The sequence below is a fragment of the Paramisgurnus dabryanus genome, chromosome 21 (genome assembly GCF_030506205.2).
Source record: "Paramisgurnus dabryanus chromosome 21, PD_genome_1.1, whole genome shotgun sequence".
NCBI lineage: Eukaryota > Metazoa > Chordata > Actinopteri > Cypriniformes > Cobitidae > Paramisgurnus > Paramisgurnus dabryanus.
In genome coordinates this window covers 7,565,304-7,587,230 of record NC_133357.1, presented here as the reverse complement: position 1 = coordinate 7,587,230, position 21,927 = coordinate 7,565,304, and the positions used below count along the sequence as shown (strand labels likewise).

At 34.4% G+C, this 21,927-nt stretch overlaps 2 protein-coding genes across 2 annotated transcripts in view; one reads left to right on the top strand and one right to left on the bottom strand.

The window, feature by feature from the left end:
* Window positions 1-3,467, top strand: part of slc1a7b (solute carrier family 1 member 7b) — a 49,557-nt gene extending 46,090 nt beyond the window's left edge. The window contains exon 11 of the mRNA XM_065269083.1: window positions 2,458-3,467. Coding sequence (XP_065125155.1) covers window positions 2,458-2,721 — 264 coding nt within the window. The 3' untranslated portion in view covers window positions 2,722-3,467. The remainder of the gene's footprint in view (window positions 1-2,457) is intronic.
* Window positions 3,468-8,764: 5,297 nt separating this feature from the next.
* podn (podocan) lies at window positions 8,765-21,927 on the bottom strand. The gene is made up of 10 exons (XM_065269048.1): window positions 21,769-21,927; window positions 19,686-20,067; window positions 18,483-18,576; window positions 17,801-17,865; window positions 14,869-14,978; window positions 14,635-14,791; window positions 14,425-14,540; window positions 13,672-14,329; window positions 11,639-11,787; window positions 8,765-10,720 (listed from the first exon to the last, which is right to left on the bottom strand). The coding sequence occupies exons 2-10, from the start codon at window positions 19,962-19,964 to the stop codon at window positions 10,558-10,560; spliced, it is 1,791 nt and encodes a 596-aa protein (XP_065125120.1). The 5' UTR covers window positions 19,965-20,067; window positions 21,769-21,927; the 3' UTR covers window positions 8,765-10,557.

Below are 21,927 nucleotides of genomic sequence, written 5' to 3'. Positions count from 1 at the left end.
ATAGTATCTAGTGGACAGAGTACAACTCGCTAAGGGTGGAAACTATGGTAATGCAGGACTGTAAGTGGGCGGGGCTTTATCAGTGTGACCTCACATTAATAAGAGAATCAAAATGGCATGTCTATTAACCTCTTCAACCCTGAGGACCCTGTCCCGGGTCCAGAATTTCGTTTTTTGACTTAATATAAAAGATTCTTTTAATCTTTGATGCTCCGTCATTGACCCCAGTAACACATATGAGATACTGTTTGAAAGCTTAGAGTCTCTACTTTCTGCAGATATGCATCACTTTGACACATCTTTTACTGTAAGAAAGTTATTTACACTTAATTTACACTATCACCCCCCCAATATTTTATTATATCATTTAATATTTACATATTTCATATTTTTCAAAAATGACAAACATGAGCAAGTCTTATATCAAATGAAAGCTCTCATTCTCAGGAATACGGCTACAGCGTTATTTTTGTTCTATTATTATCACATAACCAACAATCATCGAATTAATAATAAGGTAAAAAATGGTCTTTTGTAAACATATGGGAAACTTGAGTGTGGACTGCCTCAGATAGCACAGATAGCCACAAATGATACACCAGCTTTTATCTTAGGTCCTACTCTAAACAATGAGTCCATCCACAGCATTTTCTTTGGTTGTGTGCATATATAATCCCTTGCTATTTATTATATGTGCAAAACAAAAAATTAATATTTATATGAAAAATGTATTTTCGCACCCTTCAGTAAAATAAGAATAACTTTTGAATGCGACATGCTAAAGAGTTCATTCTTTTTTGGGGTGTTTACTGTCTGCTGCTGGTAACAACCAGAACTGTCTGCAGTCTGCTAGAGCACCCAGAACCAGAGTTATACACTATCAAAGACAGCTTTTACAACATAAAAAAAGAATATTTGGTGTTTTATCATATGAAAAACAACATAAATAACAATATTTGTCACAAACAGCAGCTTTTTATGTAACTTCAAAGGGTTTTCTTTAAAATGATATAAAGAAATTGCATTTATTCCACTGTATGTGGTTATGGGAGCACTTCAAATGTTTTTAGGCAGAAATTGTATACAAAAAGGGTATTATTCCTCCCTTCAGTTGGAGTAAAATAACTTTTGCATAGATTATGATAGAGAAAAAATTCCTTTTTCCTCTGTAAGCTGACAATTGCTGTAATCAAACAAAACTGTCTGCAGGGACCTGAGATACCCAGGGCCAGAGTTATATACTTTCAAATAAAAACTTTAGAAAAAAACATCAAAAAGCGCCTATTTATTTTTGTGTTTATTAGAGGACTGATATCACATACAACCATGTTGAGCACTTTTAACAGTGTTTTATGTAATTTCAAAGGGTTACCTGCAAAATGATACCAAACTTTTGTATGTAAACCTCTGCATGTGGGTATGGGATGCTTTTGAAATTGGGTAGGCCAAATCCAAGCGAAAATCCCCAAAATAGCTTCAGGGTGTAAGAAGTTAAGACTGCTTTGGTTTAATAGGGATTAAAAAGCAAGGAGTGGGTGGATTTTTTTCATTGTATGATGGTTGTGTTCACACACTGCCAAACATAATAGGTGCCCTTTAAAACAACTTGGTTATGCAAGTCAATTAAAGGTGCAGTGTGTAGATTTTAGTGGGCATCTAGCGGTGAGGTTGCAAATTGCACCCCTTCCCTTCGAAGCACATAGAGAAGCTACGATAGCCGTCACAGGACAGACATGTCATCATCTGAGACAACGTAGTGACGAACACGCTCTGTAGAGCAGTTTGTCCGTTTAGGGCTACTGTAGAAACATGGCGGCGCAAAATGGGGGCTTACATATAGGGGGACCCGTGGTGTATGTAAAAAAAAGGTAATAAAAAACAATATAGTTCAGTATATAAGGTCTTTATACACCACTGATAATATAGTTATCTATATTATATTGCATTGCTGTCAAAAGATCCTTTAAAAATGTACACACTGCACCTTTAAACCTACTATTTTAAGTTTTGACTTGTGACAAGTTGACATAAATTATAAAAAGTATAATAAAAACTTATGCTACAGAATTATTTTTTACAGTGTAGACTGTTAGATACATTAGTAACTAAACTGTTGTTTTTAATTAAATGGAATTAAACTTGCAATGCTTTATTTATTCATGAAAGAGTTATGTAGTGTTTATTTAATTAATTAATATATTTTCAAATTACTTTTTAATTTGTTAAACGTTTTGATTTTAAATCAAAAGCTTTTATTCTTCTTGGAGTTTTTTGGTTTGAATCAAAGTTTTTTTTTTCTTTTACTGATTAAATATTTGAAAAGCCTATGGAGAAAACCAAAGGGAAAAATAGTTCACAAATCAAAGCCTCTATACAAATTTCAAAATCAATTTTGTGCTCGGTTGAGTGATGCAATATAAAGATTCAGTTTTCTCATTGCTTTCAATATCTGCACAGGTCCCGCTCATCTGTGAAACAAAGCCCATGAATAACCAGAGTCTGCCCAACTGTCAGCACAACAATGGCAGTTTCCAGCCTCCACCAGCAGGGGGCAAACCTGAGCACATCCCACCTGATGTAGCCCGTCTCATGCAGCTGGAAGAGGGGGTTCGCCCCCCACCCCCAGAACGGAGAAAACCACCGGTGCCCCCTCGCCACCTGAAACATAGAGACAAGGACCATTGTGCTATCGATATGAATGGTCTGGAGACTAATGTATAGCAACTGAAAGAGACAGACTGTGACTGACGTCTTATGAACAAAAAGACCACAAGATGCAAATAAGCATCAACTTACTTTAGAGTTGATGACTGGATGTAAATTATTTGATTGATTTTTGGGTAACCAGATTAAATATTGAGATGCTACACATGGTATAAGCTTGCACATATGGCCCAGTGCCCCAGTTATACCATTGTTGGCAGCACATCTCGGTCGATCCGTTCTGTGCATTAGATAATGAGATAGAAATCAGGCCGAACAACAACCCGGTCTGTTTCTTTGGGATTTACATTATAGAGCTGTCAGATGGCAATATATTTTCATGGCCTTGAGAGCGAAGCTTTTCCTGTAATGTCACACACACTGAGAAACTCAAATGCGAGTATTTTGGGATTGAATTTGCAGTTGTAAATAGACAATAGCTACTGTACAGTATGTACTATGTGCTGTTTATTTATTTTTATTTTTTATCATTTTATATCTGATGATATTTCATTCCTCTTTTTTTAAGCAGATCATGTAAAAACATGGTTTTGAGTCAGGTGCACTGGTTATTTTTAGCGCTTGACCAGGTGTGATGTAAATTAATGTTTTTCTGTGACATCATAAGCGTCAGGGTCTGTCTGATCATTTAAACAACAGCAACAAAAAAATTAGAAAAATAAAATAAAAACTTTTGTTTATATGTAGCTTAAATAAATTGATTGCAACCACTTACCTTAAAAATATTTAGTAAATTGAATCAATAATGTGAAAAGAAAACATCACAAGTTTTATGTTTAGTATTAATGGTCATTATATGAATGTTACACTGCAAAAAATGATTTTCAGTAAAAATATTTAAAAATTCTTTAATTAAGATGCTTTTTCTTGATGAGCAAAATGACCCAAGAAAATAAGTCTAGTTTTAGACCAAAAATATAAAATTTAAGTGATTTTTGCATAAAAAAATCTGCCAATCTGCAAATTTTTCTTGAATTTAGTGTTTAAGAAAAATGTTTACGATTTTTTTTTGCTTACCCCATTGGCAGATTCTTTTGCTCATTTTATGCACAAAATCACTTAAATTTGATATTTTTGGTCTAAAAACTAGACTTATTTTCTTGGGTCATTTTGCTCATCAAGAAAATGCATCTTAATTTAAGGATTGATAGATATTTTTACTGAAAACAAGACAAAAATACAAAAAACTAAAATTCTTGAAAATTAAAAAGTACATCTGCAAAAAATAAAAAATAAATAAATAAAAAAAAGTAAAGCAAAAAAAATCTGTCAATGGGGTAAGCAAAAAAAAAAATATTAAAATTTTTTCTTAAACACTAAATTCAAGAAAAATTCTAGAAAAATTAGCAGATTGGCAGATTTTTTTTTATGCACAAAATCACTTAAATTTGATATTTTTGGACTTGTTTTCTTGGGTTGTTTTGCTTTTTTATTTGCTTTTATATATTTTTTCTTGAAAATAATTTTTTGCAGTGTAACATTCAGAAAATGTAATCTTCAGAATTAAGTTAACGCAAGTTAATATTACCACCAAACTATCGGTATCATTATTGGCAGCTATCATTCTGATTAATTGCTATAGGTGAAAACATTTCATATCCGTGCATCTCTAATAACTACATTACACCATTAAGCATTGAAGAAACTATTTAAGGGGGGGGGGTTAATGTTGTTTGATGCATTCTGACTTATTAACACAGTTAAAGAGTTGTATTCCTCAAGCTAAACAAATGCAAAGTGTCAAAAAAGCATTCGAGTGTGTATTTCTGAGCCAAACTCGCGTCTCCTTTTCCCTTTAAGTTTCAGAAAGTTTTTTTCAAACATGGGTCAGAGTCCATGTTTGGAGACCCGCTTCTGCCCGTACCCACAAAGTTCAGCACCAGATCCGACCCATCACTCGTAATAATATCAAATTTAAATCCGCACCTGCCTAAACCCGTTAATATTTGGCCTGTTACCCAACCCGTACCCACACACGTATAAATCACACACATGATTTTTTTATCACATTTTATTTTTATCTTGTTCCTCTCTCAACATCACAACAGCGTCATGAATGGGCTTATGAAACAGGCTAAAGTGTGCTTTGTTTTGCGCCATTCAAGTAGCCTATCGGCACATAAATAGGCTAGGGAACCTGATAACTATACACAAAAAGACCTATTAATAAAAAAACAAGAAAAAATACACCTACCTACACAACCCCTGCTGTGCCCCTACAAGTCTCATCTCGAAATGCTTTTAAAGAGAAGACGTTCCCAGTTTCCAGTTATCAGTGGCAAAACTTTATGCAACTCCTGCAACCCTCGCTCCAACTAGACTACTAGAAGCATCAACAAAGATCGCGCACTGTCGCAGTGGTGGTGACATGATGGGTCAAATGTCATATGTTGCGCGTGTAATGGTAATTTAGACATACAAATATTGCATATATTTTCATGCATATAATTATCCGCCCGTGAATGTTAGGAATGTCACAATCCACCCGTTTTAGACACTTTTATGCGTTTATTCGCAGGTACCTGACCCGTTGCAGGACTCTGACATGGGTACCCATTACATGTCAATGACCCCATGTTCCTTATAAGGGCAATTCCCCTGGAAGTGAGAGCGCGAACGACGAGGATACTCATTAGCTTTGAGCCGTCATCACTGCACACAAAAGCTTTGTTTTATTTCAAGACTCAACAATGGCACTAAAGAAGAAGTGTGTTTTTAGATGTATAGAGAAGAAAGCCTTGTTCAGCTAAGCCAGCATTATAGAAACAATGGATATAGTTTGTTTATCCAGGCTAGAAGCAGAGTTTTGTGTGTGTGTGTACTCAAGATTAACATGAGAGACGAGCAGAAACAGCGTGCATTATGGGAGCTTTAAGGTGCTGGCCTGGGAAAAGGGTTTGTTGTATCCTCAAATAAAACAAAATGAAACACAAGGAATTAACTTTTATAGATTAAAAAATAACCTTTCCTATTATATAATTACTTTTATATATGATTTTATAAGTATGCACTGACTGAGAGAGTCTATAATGTAAGTCTCATAATCTAATGATGAGATTTCACTCATTGATTTTGGCATGGCCTTACTCAGTCAGTCAATATTAAAGATATCAAGGTTATATTTTCACAGAATGTTCTTTACATTTATATGATTTTATGTGTAATGATCAGCATGTGGAGTAAAGATAAATTCAACTCAGCTTTCTGGTGAAGTACTGAACTGTTTTTAAACATCTGGGCCATATGTTTATATACTCTAAAACATGTTGGGTTATTTTCAACCCCAGTGTTGGCTCAAAGGGACAAACCCAACCCACCTCTGCTGGCTTGTTTTTAAACCCAAAATATTGAGTCGTTTTAACCCATTGTTGAGTCATGTATAAACATTTTCTGGGTTAATTTATCTCCGTGGGTTGGGTTCGTCCCTTTTTGATCCAAAGCTGGGTTGAAAATAACCCCATGTACTGTAGGGGTGTTCTGGTCTTCTCTTGTGATGAACTCTATTTGCCAAATTTATACGAAAATCCATCTCTTGCCACTGAGGCACGTGTGAAGAATACTCGATAGTCAAACATTGACAGGATTTGCCGGCATGAAAGAGAAATATCTGTAGATATGAGTGGTGTTTTATCTTCAGACAGCTTTTGCACTCCTGTTCATATGGAAATTTATTTGACTGCAGTCTCAGTGGAAACCTCGAAGTGTCAAAAAGGGATTTTTTTGAAGTGTTAAAAACTAGGTTTTCTTCTCGCACAGAAAAGCTTTATTATTTTTCATGCTGATTGATTTATTTGGTAACCCTGCAAAATAAACCTTTAGTGTACAAAGCTAAATGATGTTTTATTGTATATACTGTAAATGCATGTATTGAATAAAATCTTTAGGTTAATCTCATGAGAGAACTTAACTTACTGTATATAACACAGTAAAGAATATCCTGCTCAGAAACGATATTCATAAAAAGCAGTGCAAAAAATACAGTGATTTAAAGGTCCGTAAATAATTTTTCCAATCTCAGTTTAACATGCATTCAGATGTGCCCTCTGCATTTTAAATATATGATAAAAACATTTTGTAGAAAGTAATTTTCAAGTAAAAAAAGTTTTAATTTTTTCAGGGGGAATAGCAAATACGTTTCTAATTTTACATCCCATATGGCAAAAATTTATTTTTTGCCTAAATATATTATAAATATAAGTTAATTTGATAAAGTATATTTAATTTTAACCTTGTTATGTTTACAGGTTCATAAGATAATAAGATAAGTTTATTCTTCCGATGTGACGTGAATATATTTTCTTGGATTGAAATATATGGAGGGCTAAATATGAAGAGTTTTGTTGCAAAACGAGATAAATCCGTTTTTTAACATTTTTGTCAAAACATGTTTATTACTGTATTATGTTATCATGTTATTATTTTGTTTTATGGTGCTACTTAGCTATATTTTTAAGTTATGAAGGTTTAAATCAAATCAAACCAACTGCAGTTGAATTGATATTAATTGGAATGTACAACAAAAAACAAGATTTCTGAAAAATTTTAAAAACGGAATTATCTCGTTTTGCCACAAAACTCTTCATATATTTTCCAATGCTTTCAAATTTATTTACTTTTAAAATATATTTCAAAATATGGCCAAAATATATATTGGCGAAGTGATCTTATTGTTAAACAGTAAACAGTGTAACACAATGTTTTTTTGTTTTTGTCTTTTAATATCCTATATCCTCAGTAGATGTACTGTATGAAGACAGCATGTATCTCTCATTGATGTCAGAGTGACTCATTGTTGCCGTGGCAGCACATGACATCAGTGCACAGTTATTGATGACCTCATGATTATGTTATTTGCAATGTTTTTCTTAATTTCTTTCTATATGTTTCAGTCACGATCAGGAATAGGAAACAAGATTGCTCCTTAATAGATACTGCAGTGTACGTTCCACACAACAGCTCTTACTTTTAATGAAGGCTATGGGAAATAACATGCGTTACAATGTTATCATTTCAAAGAGCATACACTGATTTTGCTTAGGTCTTACATGTACACTTTTGTATTTGGCAGATGCTTTATGCACTGAAAAAAAATATTCATTGAATTAGCTTATTTTTTTAAGGTAAGTGCAGGTTGCATGCAATTAAATGATATAAATTAAGATACAGTAAATACATTAAGTTGTACTTGCACAACAGTTTTTAGTTACCTTAGCACAATTAAATCGAGTTGATCTGAGTAAAAATGAGTTAAATGCAGTAATGCTACTATTATCTAATCATGTTAGTTTACTTAAATGTAGAAATATAAAGTTACAGAAACAGCACGCATTAGCAAGCTAACACTCAACTGAAACAGACACTGACTATATTTCCCATGTAAATGCTTTCAAATCAATGGATTAAAGAGTAATGCTTTCTGATCAAAACAAGACAAAATAACTGATACATGTCAATGAGATCCTAAGCAAATGCTCGACTGCACAATAAAAAAACCCAACAAGAAAACAGAAACTCTTTCAAATACTAATATAACAACTTACAATGTCCCCCTCTTTTCTTATCTCATCATTAAATGCCTAAAATAACCCTTTATTTAGATATTTACTCTCATTATTGCAAAGTAAGCTGGGAACTGGAAATTACCCAGTTTTAGCAATATTGCTTTAATACAACACAAATTATTCATGTAGTCCCAACTTAAATTATTCATGTTCATAGGTTGATTTAAAACACATGTGATACGCCTAAAAAACACTTAATATTTTTCATTAAAACCAAAAACGATATTGTAATGGATTAAATGAGCAAATTATGTTAAATTCAATTTAAAATTTGACCTACAGTGCATTCAAGCTACTGCTTTGCTGTACATTTTCTCAATATCAAACCTATGACCTTTGCACGCTCACACAATCCTCTATGAGTTAAGCTATAGGAACCCTTCTCAGACATTAGTGTTATCATTTACTACTAACATCAAACAACACACAATGTTTCAGCGTTTAGCAGTGAGATGAAATAATGAGTCAAAACAAAGAAATGTTATTCATCATGATGACTGTATTACAAGTGGAAGATTAAGGGCATTGCATTGAGTGTTTTGTGCTCGGTGTACTTCATAGCAAGTGTAATAGGTTGTTTGAATAGTTATGCATACAGAGTACATATTGTACATATAAACTGTAAAAATATTATGGTAGTATACTTTTAGCCTGATAAACATCCAAAAGTGCAAAATTATTTTTTTTTTGTTTTCCATCAGAACAACATCTGCTTTCAAAACATGTCAGAGAAAGCTTTGTATGAGGATTACAGACTCGCAAGCTCAAATTTATGGTACAAAACAACAAATAAGAAAATTACAGCCGTGTGCTCTGGGTTTTTCTCTGCAGGATACATCCATCTGTATATCTGCGTTGCATGTCATATTTGTTTTTATCACGACTGGATACACATGAAATTATTTAATTTAATCTAATTTAAATCATCCTGGGTTCTTTCATAGCAGGCAGGGTGTTTAAAATGTCTGATAATGAAGCTCAACTGTGACTTCCTTTGAAAAATTTTCCAAGAAAATTCTTACCTGTCACAATAGAGACCCACATGGCTTTTAAACCTTTCTGCATGATTAAGGTTGTCATAAAAGTTAAAGTGCACCAATTCAGCTCTTTAATATATAAGGTAAGTTCAGAGATACCATACAGCGGGGAAAATGTATTTATTTATTTATTATGACTCAACTTGTATACTTAAATGTTCTGATTTCTTTGTATGAATTCAATATTTGGCTTAATGGCTACATCTGGTGGAAATGGCCCACTTATAAATCTCCTCACTGATAAAAATGCTGATGTGTCAAATACTTATTTCCCCCGCTGTATAAGCATCATAAAGTAAATCCATATTGTGCCTTCTGAAGCCCAACGATAGCTTTGCCGACCAGAAGTTTAGATATTATTCATTGAAAATCTTCCCTCTGTACATTGTTAAAAAAAACATACCCCAGCTATCACTGGACGATTATTTGGTACTGCTTTGCACCTATATGTCCTCTTTAGGTGCAAATGTGTACTTTTTTAAAGGATAGAGGCCCAATGGCAGTTGTGGTAGATGTTTTGACCATTTATTTCTGACAGTGTGGTGCAAAGCTTAAACCTTATCCTCCATCCACCATATGTTGGTAGGTTGGTGTAATGTGTTAAATTCACATACAAAACACAACCAATGGTGTATCTAATGACCATCTAACTTCTTAATGCTTTTGACCATTAGCAGATGGTGAGTAAATAACAATACTTTAGATGAGCGATTTCTTTTGAGGGAATAAATACACCAGAGCCTTTCTGTGGAGAAATATGATTTCATAAAGTCAACCATCTGTGAGACAAAAATAAACAATTTCTTTCTGGTATCCTGCACCAAATATTTATAAATCTGATAAACACTTCTGCTTAATATCTGCTTTATGTTTATATAAAGACCAACATTTTATTTAAAATAAAAAGATAAAACACGGCATGTTTGATGAAATATTTTCTCATGCATCAGATGTTGTGTACTGTTGCTTTTAGAGATGAAGACTCGAGTGGTTTAAGAAAGATATACTGTATGCAGTAGTTAAAGGACAGTTTACTCACAAATGAAATGTTTATATCAAATATAATTTCTGATAATGTATATCGTAAAAAAGAAAGTCATATACATTTTCATTATTTAAGTGAACTGTCTCTTAAGGCAGCAACAATCAAACACATTATTTTGCTGTATGCTGGTTGTTGTCAAGGCATCAAATTTTCTCAGCTGCACGAGGAGCTTTCACCCCTTTATTTTGATTTATGGATCCTCATCTTCATTTTCACCATCTGGTAAAACCTCTTCCTCCTCTTCCTGACCTCGATTAGGAGAAATATTGCCATGGCCGATGTCTAACACCTGAAGCTTGCTCAGGTGAGAAAAAGACTCTTCAGATACTGAATGAACTGAGAGACGATTAAATCTGAGGAGAGAGAGAGAGAGACAAAGAAATTCTTAATGCAACGAACAATTCATGTCAAAGTTGATTTACAAACTGATTCAATATTCACTTATATTAAAAAGGGATTTCAGCTTTAGTCAAACATCTTTTCAAGGTTTTCCTCTACGCTTCTCATCCAAGCCGAATGGTTTCTCAGAAAAGCTGATAGCTGGACCATGACGCATTTTATGTTCTCTACATGACCATTGAGGACCACTTCTCTCTGTACTCTTATAAATAGACCAACTAAATGGCTTAAAAGTTACAATGACACGGACACTAATGCTTCCGGCATCTCTATTAGGAAACTTCACTGAGTTCAAGATGTTCTCCACGTATTCACTTAAATGGAAACTTTTAATTGACTCGCATGAAACATTGAATACGTTTTTATTTTTTGATAGAAAGGACAAATATAAAGTAAGACAAAGGAGATCGATGCACTCGAATATTACTTGATATCTCAAAGCATTTAATAAACCTGAGGTGTCCATCAGTCACGCTACAACACCAAACTTCTCACGCTACTGAAACTATTTTGAGTAATCCTGCTCGTCCTAAAATACATCATGTTGTTCGCTCCATTATCTTCTGACTCTGCTTCAATTTGCAGCCTGAACATTACGACCTTATGATTTTCTAGAAAGTGTTATTGGGAGTCAGAACAGTGTGAGAGTTTGTAAATGAGCATTAAATGAGATCGAATCCATCAGACCTGCTGATCTGAAGACCATGAAGCAAAGACAGAATTGCATGTATGTTCTTATGACACAAATAATCATATGTGTACGTATCAATATTGTGTCTATTAAATAAACTTCTCACTGAACCACTGTACTGTATGAACATATGGCCCTACTTTGTACAAACACAATAGCAAAAGCAAATGTAAAAAGTGACCTGAGGAAGATTCCTTTGATGTTGGGTGTATTGAGGAACGCCGTGGATGTGACTGTGCTGATTCGGTTGTTCTGCAGATGAAGATACTCCAGAGATTCAGGCAGATCGCCGGGAATGTGTGTCAGCAGGTTTCCTGACAAATCCAGCGTCTGATACGCAAACACACAAACACTTAATTTATCATTTACCTTTATGCATTTTTATATACAATTTTTATATTAAATATTTTTACAGTTTTAATATTTTTATATTAAATATTTTATATATTATATTGAATTCATGCATTTTTATATATTTTTTTATATTAAATATTTTTACTTTTTTATATTAAATATTTTTAATATTTTTTTTACATATTTTATATATTATATTAAATTTATGCATTTTTATATAATTTTTTATATTAAATATTTTTACATTTTTAATATTTTATTTTTAATATTCTATATATTATATTCAATTCATGCATTTTTATATATTTTTTATATTAAATATTTTAAATATTTTAATATTAAATATTTTAAATAATATATTTAATTCATGCATTTTTATATAATTTTTATATGAAATATTTTTACATTTTTAATATTTTATATTAAATATTTTATATATTATATTCAATTCATGCATTTTTTATAATTTTGTTATATTAAATATTTTAAAAATTTTAATATTTTATATTAAATATTTTATATATTATATTTAATTCATGCATTTTTTTATTTTTTTATATTAAATATTTGTACATTTTTAATATTTAATATTAAATATTTTATATATTATATTCAATTCATGCATTTTTATATATTTTTATATTTAATATTTTTACATTTTTAATATTTTTATATTACATATTTTATATATTATATTCAATAAATGCATATTTTATATGCAAGTGCATTCAAGCAGTGGCGGCCAGTGACTTCTTTTTCAAGGGCGCATGATGCAAATCTTGTATCTGGCTCGTCATGTCAAAATATGTAGTGTTTGCCACATTTTGTGAATTTATGTTTTTCACACGTCATGTCAAAATATGTACCTGTTGCTGCTGCAGACGCTTCTAAGGGGTTTATGATAAAAGAGAGGCTCGCGTTTGCCAAATATTAACTTAAATCATTTTAGTTTATTGTAAAGTGAGTGTCTAGCGAGATGGGAGAGTCTCTTTTATCATAAACCCTTTTGACGCATGTATTTTGACATGACGCATGATGCACATACTGTAGGTTCACATGACGCACCGAACACATATTTTGACATGACGAACCACACATGACGCACCGAACACATATTTTCAATATGCGGCAGCCACTGCATTTAAGAAATACATTTTGTCAGTTTGAGTGTTGGGAATCGAACCCATGATGACATTACTAACACAATGTTCAACCAAATTTTAATCATGATTGCATTGCTTTTACACAGATTATAATTCCATGTTTTTCAACAGATTACTATATTTTGCACTTTTAACATGCTAATAATCGCATTATAATGTTTGGGTGTTTTAAAAGGATTTGCTATACACAACTTAAGTGTGTTTACATAATGGACAAGCCGTTTTTATATTTTAAACACCAAGAAAAACATAATTTATAATGTGTCTCTTTTAGAGTTGAAGCTTTGGGACATTCACCGCTTCACAAAATCTTATCTTTTAATCTTAAAAATAAAGGTGTTAAAAATATGGCACTGCGATGCCATATAGAAGAAGCATTTTTGTTTCATACTTTTTTCATAATCATACTTTTTTAGTAGAAAGGTTCTTCAAATGTTAAAGGTTTTTTAAGGGAGCATTAAGCCAAAAATTGTTCCTTTAAGGCTTAGTTTAGCACCTAGGACTGTAATTTTCTCTGTGACGTGCTCTTCGGTGGCTTTCAACAAAACATTTGGCTATTTTATTAGCAGGAGAGTTTTGTGCCATTCAGTATTTCTGAATTTCTCAAACTACGACAGAATGAGCCAAAGCTAAAGTAAATTTTTATAAACCAGTAAACCCCCAGAATGTAAACCTTGCAAAAAACAGGTGGACTCACCGTGAGCGCGCTCAGCTCCTGCCAAGCTCCCTGATAGAAGGAGTTGAGCTTCAGTTGATTATTGCTCAGATAAAGCTCCTTCAGTTTGCTCATACCCAACAGCGACCCCTCGGGTATCTCCGTCATTTGATTGTCCTTCACCTTCAGAATCAGGAGACTCTTGGGAAGTCCCAAAGGAAGCGTTTGCAGCTTGTTCCCGGACAGATCCAACGTCTCCAGAATCCTGAGTTTCCTGAAGGATTCTCTGTGCAGTTTGGCACTGGTGAGGCGGTTGTAACTGAGGTTGAGCTCTGTGAGGGTGTAAAGCATGATCAGATCGTTGCGTCCGATCTCGCCGATGTGGTTGTGAAGCAGCATGAGGGTCTTGGCTCGACGGGGAAGGCCGCGGGGAACTCTCTCTAGGAGGTTGTTGTACATGTGAACGGTGTGGAGACGTTTGAGGCCCTGAAAGGCAGCAGGATGGATGAACCGAGACCGGAGCTTGTTGTTGTGGAGGAGGAGGTATTCCAGGTTTCGGATGGGCGTCAAAGCGTTGGCGCTGATGCCCTGGATCGAATTCTTCTCCAGGTGAAGCAGGATGAGATTTCGAGGGAGTCCGAGGGGAATCGCGGTCAGGTTGTTGTTGGACAACTCCAGATACTCCAGTCTGTTCAAATTGCTGAGAGAGAGAGGCAGAATTCATCAATTACACCTTGATTGTCACTGAAATATAAACAAGTGAGATGAGCGGTTTGAAGACTCATGTTTTCTTACCTGAATGTCTTGTTGTCTATGCCGTCATTACTCAAGAAGTTGTTTTGCAGGTAGAGCTCTCGCAGATGAATCAAATGATCAAACGCACCTGCGGGAATCTTTTCTAACTTGTTATTCTACAGCATAACAAACAGATACACAAAAACACAGAATAAATGAATGTCTATATTGTTTTCTGAAAACCTTCACATCTTCATTCTGTGATCATACCTTTAGGTGTAAACGGTAGATGGCTTTGGGCAGATCCTGTGGAACATACCGGAGAAAATTACTGGACATAATTAGGATTTCGAGGCTGTTTGATCCATTAAACATGTTCTCCGGCAGACCAGCATCTGTTAACTTGTTGTTATGCAAGTAAACGGACCTAAAAATCCAAATGACTGATTGAGACACTGAACCAGAAGACGCATTATAATGCATGTTAATAGCGGCAATGCTTACTTGAGAGCAGGTTTATGGCCGAAAGTGTTGGGGTAGATCTTGGTCAGATGGTTAGCAGCAAAGTCAGCACTGACCAGGGAGGGTGGCAATTGCCTTGGGGCAGCTGTGAGCTGTTGAACAAATGATACATTTCAATAGATTCAAACATTTAGTATTCAGACTGTGTTATTATTAAGGTCTCTACGTGGTATTTTTGATCAATTTAAATCTTCTGAATATTTAGTTTACGCTACTATTATTTTGGTATAGTGTTCATTCACCTTTCTGTTTCACAATAGATTTTTTAGATTATAAAAAGTTATGAAATAAATCATTCTTCTGAGGAACCAAAAATGTTTTTTCTATGGCATCACTGTAAAGAATCTTTCAAAGCGATACTTGAGCCAAATATCAAAATTAGCCCATGATTACAAGCAAACAGGGATCAGGGAACAACTTCTGACTTTGAAGCCCAAAAAGGTGAATTGCGTGATTCCAAGATGGCATCTTTACCAGAAGCTAGTTATTTCAGTTTATAAAGTTTGAATTATGGATATTTTTCTCACAAAATCACATCGATACCCAAAGAAGACCTTTATTAACCCAATGGAGCCGTTTGGATTACCTCTGTGAGGATGAAGGCACTTTTTTGGGCTTCAAACTCAGAAGTTGTTCCCTGATCCCTGTTTTCTACCATTATAAAGTTAAGTTTGGAAGTGCAAAGACATTTACTAAAATAACTCCAAATGTGTTCATCTGAAAGATGATGGACATATGTATCTTAGATTGCTTGAGGGTGAGTACATCTTGGGGCAATTTTGATAATTTGCTGAAGTATCCCTTTTAGAGTTACATTCTGTATCTTTTAATATCACCATCTCTGTTTGAAACATAAAATTGCAGGTTACTTCATGTACTTTTCTTTTTCTTGGTTGAAGTCAAATTACGTTAAATTGAAGTAACCCATTGGCTCAAAAAAATAAATCATTATTATCAGCTTACGATTGTGAATTTTGGTAAGGAAAAGGGACAGTTTTCAACACTGAGTTTTATGTACTTGCTCAGTAACTCATTTTTGACCCAAACATCTGAAAAAGCTCAACTTTTACCCAAGCGGCACAAAAGCAAACAATTGCACAACATTATTGGCAAAGATGATTTTTACCGCACAATTCCAATTATTGTGTCCAACAGGGACACTTACAAAAGGCAACAACAATTCACAAAATGTCTTTATCCTCAAACTTTTAATGTTATTTAATGACTGAAACAAGTTGCGACAGAGCTGTTTCAGCTGTTATGTGTTCAAAAACAGGTCCTGCAGAGCTGAAGTATGTGTTGTTCCTTCACTTAAGCTTTGACATTTACTCTCTGTGATTATATCAAGACCTCCAGTTTTTCTCCTGGGATTGAAGAGTATTGCAGACAGAGTAAATGGACATCCATGTCTTTTAGCAAAAATTTAAAAACCTAAAACAAGTGTTTCAACCTGTAATGGTGATATCAGTCATAAACAGGCATTAAAGGTTGTGAGTTTGATCTCCAGGTAACACACAATACTGATGAACAAATATGCCCTAGGAATACACAGAAGTCATCACTTCTTAAAAGCTTCTGCCAAACTCATAAATATAAATTTGCTGCAGTTAATTGACAGGCGGATAACTCTATCACCCCCTTAAGACCTAAACTTTCCAGCTAGACGGTAGCATGTTGCAGAACAGTGTATGAGGAAAAAGTCATCTAAGATCTAGTGGGATCTTTCTCTTCCTGTTATCCTTTTTCAAGTCCATCAGCTACAAATCCATGCTCAGTGGAAACAGCTTGAAGTTGGCTGGCCTGCTTCGGTGTCATTGCCTGGCGCACCCACAAATGGCCGATTACGGAAATTTGACCTGGTATATCCAGAGACCAGCATATGAGTGCATGCCCGTTTAAGCCTGTTGCCACTGTGTCTCTTGTACCAGCTGCCAAGAAACAGTCAAGACCATCCCTTAAACAGCTCCTGATACCCGTATACACAACAAATATGTGTTAAACACAAAATTATAGCAGTCAGAAAACGAATAAACTAAGTGTCAGGAGTTTAAACAAACACTGATCACCATAATGTAAACTTTGACTTAAACAGTCAACAGCTAAACCTAAGTTAAGAAAATAACTTTACAATTAAGATGTAAAATGCATTTGTATGTTTCAAACAGAGATTGTGGTAGAGAGAATAAAGTCACAGATTGCAGTTACCCTGCTTCAGTATTACTTTATAACACTATGTAGTGTGGACCTATATAAACATTGAGCAGTGTTCATTTAACACTGGGGATTTGCTGTGTATGGTGCACTATTTGAAGGTACAGCCATCCTTAGTGGAGTCCGACACCATAGTCAACATTATCAAGTGCAGTCCGGAAAATGAATGCAAGACTCAACGTCTAGCCACTGCTCATCCACCGTGAGGCTCGAAAGAATTGTCGGCAGTTATGCAGCAATGACCATGACACCCAGCCAAGTTGGCTCACGATACCGGGACAGAAACTTTTGTCTCATGACTAACAAAAACGCTGGACTGTGTTTTTAATCAGGCAGCTTTAAACAAACCTGAGTATGCAGAGAACAAATGCACTTTTTGGCCTTCTAACAAAATTAATTTTTCTTGTCAAAACACAACAGATTTCATGTTTTCCAACTGATGGTGTGTTTTAAAGACTTTGCTTTTGCTTGCCAACACTTTGAAATTAAATGACACATCCAGTATTTACAAGCGGAGGATTGTCTTATAGATCAGCATTGCAAATGAGACATGTTTAATCATTTTGGTTTTATTGGAAGGGCAAACACTGCAAACATGACAGTCTGCTGATGTGCAGCTGATTATTATAGAGACTGTTGCACATTCAGATCCGACTGTAATTACACACAAGAGAAGATAGGAGAAGAAACATTCATGACTTACCTTATTATTTGCCAAGTATAAATAACTCAACCTTTCCAGAATATGAAACGCTTCATCGTCAAGACCTGAACCACACACGCACAACACACAAATATTAAGGTACCCAAAACGTACATTTTGAAAAGAATTAACATCAGTAGACAGTGCCGCTCAAAAGTTATATATTATAAAAGCCAGGGTTTATGAACAGAACACCAACTATGTTGAAGGGGACATAACATAGTTTCAATTTCAACAAACCACCATTATGGTGATCAGTGTTTGCATTTCATCAGCTCATTTGCGTTTAAAAGGTTTTCTCACATATACAGTGTCAATTTTAACATGCTATAATAAATTATCTAAGTTCACAAGTTCACAAAAAAATATTTCCTGTAAATTTACCCTCATGATGCAATTCACCTGTAATGATATCATTTTCCATAAAAAACACAATGTGACATAAAGGAAAATCTTTATGGATCAGGTGTTTGTTTTAAGTCATGTAAAGCAATACTGCAACTGTTCCTTTAAACAAAACGAATGTTTAAAGTTAATATTTCTGTCGATTAAACATATTTTCCACTTTAAACAGCCAGCCATGTTGACCACACATGCAGGAAACAGATGAGTTCATTTACTGGCAAAGACTAACATTGACCCTCCTTCATTCTCTCTCTCTCTCTCTCTCTTTTATCTGTACCTTGTGTTGTGAGGCGATTGTTCTGCAGGTTCAGGGTCTCCAGCTGCTGTAGATGTGATAGATGTTCCAGTGTGACCTCCGCGATTTGGTTATTCTGAGACACATAGACAAACTTCTTAACATTTTTTGTATTATGTAGATTCATAAAAATATATAAGGATAATCTGTTCCCAGTAATAAAAGAGCTGTCATGGTTTACTCACCGTCACGTCTTTCCAAACCCGTTGGATTTTCTTTCTTCTGTGGAACACAAAATGAGAAATTCAGCAGAATGTCCTTGATGATTTTTCTTTGCATTGAAAGGGAATTAAGAGCGGACAATTCCAAATGCTCCAAAAATTATTTTAAATCTTTTGAAGTAAAAAGTCCTTCACTTCATCGTGCTTTAAAATCTTAAATTCACACGTATGTCAACTAAACTTATCACATTTAGCATAAATTATGGCAAAATTATTTTCAACCGTATTGGATAAAGACAAATATGAAAGAGATTCTGCAACTAAATAATTGTATTTATTTATTTATTTATTTATTTATGACACTTATATCCCAAAGGATTTAGTTGACTTTAATTAAACAAATTGCAAAACCTGTTGCGTTAAATAAAAAATTAAATAAGCTATTTCCAAACTGTTACATATCCTTTGGTACATAAGGTTGTTTTGACATATGTTGTTGCATATGTTTACCAGAGGATACAAAACAGGATGGAAATTGCATACTTAATTTTCTATTTAATGCAACAAGTTTCCGGAATTTTGTAAAGTCAACCAATAATTTTTACAATGTATGATGCATTAAGACTATACGTTTATCAGTATATGTGCTCTCGGGCAACTGAATCCATTATTCCTTTACCAGCTGAGTCACATGAATCTAAAAACAGATTTCGAGTAAATAACTTCATTTCTGGACGTTTCCTCAAACAACTTCAAAAGACATTGAACATGAGTCATAGACAACGTTTATGATACTTTTATGGTGTTTCTTTTGTCATTTTTGGAGCTCGACAGCATCGGTCTCATTCGCTTTTACTGTATAAGTAAACACACAGTTTAACATCTCCATTTGTGTTCCACAGAAGTCACACAGGGTTTGGAATGACATCATGACATATTTCTAAATGTAAAGAAGAAACATTTCAGACACTTCTAATGTCCTCACAAAACTCAATATTTGCTTTATTCTCCTGATCGGACACACCTGAAGAGAGAGCTGTCGTGTGTGCTCTGATAACTCTTCTGGGAATTCTGTCAAACTGACTCCATTGCAATCCACCGATCCCTCCACCGAGCAGCTGCACTTTTCCGGACAAAATATTTTCTCTTTCACGTTCTTCTCCTCTCCGGTTGAGTCGTCTCCTCCGTCCAATTCCATGTCCTTCTCCGGCAGGTGAAACTCAAGGTCCATTTCTCCCTGACATTGCACAAGCGTGAAGCCCAACAGCACCACAAATGCCAACTCCAACAACCGATGACCCATCGCTTCTGGGCCTGAATGCTTTCACTTGAGCCAAACAAAGTCCAGATCTTCCCTCCCAGCTCTGGATTTCTCTCAAAGCAGTCCAACCAGAACCTACTGAAATCTGAATATACAAGTGATTTAATATGATTACATTTGAAGGGTTGTCAAAACATTGCAAAAATATTTTATTTTTTTAATGTTTTGCTTCCTTGTACAAATATTTGAGCATTATTAAAACTATTTCTACCGTTTTGTTAAAACAAAAATCAAGGGAAGGTATGAAATAAAACATTTAGAGAAATTAACAAAAACAGAAATATATACAAAAAAGATATTTATTTGAATTTATATACATATACATGATTTTTAACTTGTAAACTATGACTTGAGGCCAAGCATGAGGTTTTAACTCCCATTTGATTTCTTATTTGTAACAGTGTTGGACTGAACTCAGAACAGATGGTGACTATTTACAGACAACATCATTTATTGCTACTACAGCATGCAATAATGTACTTTATTACATAGCAGTAAGTAAACACAGATCTTGATTCATTACAAGGCTCATTTATCATCATTGAAACACTTTTAATCTCCTGATCTGAGAGCAGTTTTGGATGGGATATGAACAGGCAATAGATTTCCAACTTGACAAACAGGTGTCTTTTTATCTGTAAAATGCTGAACTGAAGATCCTTTAAAAGATTTACAGACAGTTTTAAAATAATTGTCTCAATATTATCAGTGTGACTGTATCTGGATGTATTCCTGGAACAACATCTTTTGTCCTGGATAAACATTCCAGTCAAAGACACAAAGTCCCAATCCTATCAGTCAACTAACCCTAAAAATCATGGAAAAATGATAAGAATGTTGGTAAAGCCCCAACGCCAACATAAACTTGAACCCATGTTAGATGCTTTCAACAAAAGGTCAGATTTTCTCTTCAAAGCGTTCACAAATCTAGCAGGGTTACATGGATCATGTTGGTTTTATAAACGTCTGATGCCTACACCAACTCTTATGAAGTTCACATTCATTTTGCATCTTTTCATTTATTTTCGACAAGCTTTTACATTAAAAATAAAAAATGGCATAAAAGACTTTTTTGTATTCTTAAACATTTCATTATCATTGTATAGTTTAGCAAAATCTTTCCAAAATAACTCCTTTTCAACCCAGCGTTGGGTCAAAAGGACAAACTCAACCTGTTAGGTTTGCTTCAACCCAAAACGCTGGGTTATTTTATCCTACTGTTGGGTAACATTTTTGGGTAAATTTAACACAGCAGGTTGGGTTTGTCCAACCAATAACATTCAAAATAACCCAGCATTTTTTTAGAGTGTATGTAATCCTTTGGAAAAAGGTTTCATTTGTTAACTATTAGTTAACTATCAGCTATATTTTTACAGATTTTATTTTAGTGTTTAATCACTCAACTCTTAATAAATGGGATCTTATTGTATTGTAAATATGAACTCTTTGTGAAATAATAAAATGCTCATATTAGTGTACAGCTGGCATACTGTATATTCTTAAACAAAACCAGATACATGCACACATGCTCTGCTTTACGTTTGCTATACATCTTATGTAACACAAACTGTAACGTAAGCCCATCCACATCCCAAATACTAGTAAACACAGTGTACTATGAAACTGCATACACAAGTTATGAGATAAGAACGCCACACCTGCTAAACATCATGACATGAAACACATCTGGAGGAAATTCCCATGTTCTAAAAAAGCGAAATGGTTCGTAAGGAAAAACACGAGCCTCCAGAGATCGTGATGAAACTATAAACTATAGATTCCATACCTCAATGCCCTCTGAAGGATCCCAACACACAACTTTCAGGGTCTAAAGCCTCCTAAAAAAGCCCATTCCCATCACAAGAGCTGCCGTTCTGTTGAGAGACGATCACCCGTGGTACCTTCCAGATGTCTGAAGAGCGCGAGGGTGGGAGAGAACGACAGG

What these genes read in the sequence shown, in the direction of transcription:
- podn (XM_065269048.1), bottom strand. Translation starts at nt 19,964, where the DNA reads ATGGGTCATCGGTTGTTGGAGTTGGCATTTGTGGTGCTGTTGGGCTTC. An exon ending in CACGACAGCTCTCTCTTCAG is followed by an intron (nt 18,577 to 19,685) that starts GTGTGTCCGATC and finishes TATGTGTCTCAG; the next exon opens with AATAACCAAATCGCGGAGGT. An exon ending in TCTACCGTTTACACCTAAAG is followed by an intron (nt 14,541 to 14,634) that starts GTATGATCACAG and finishes GTTATGCTGTAG; the next exon opens with AATAACAAGTTAGAAAAGAT.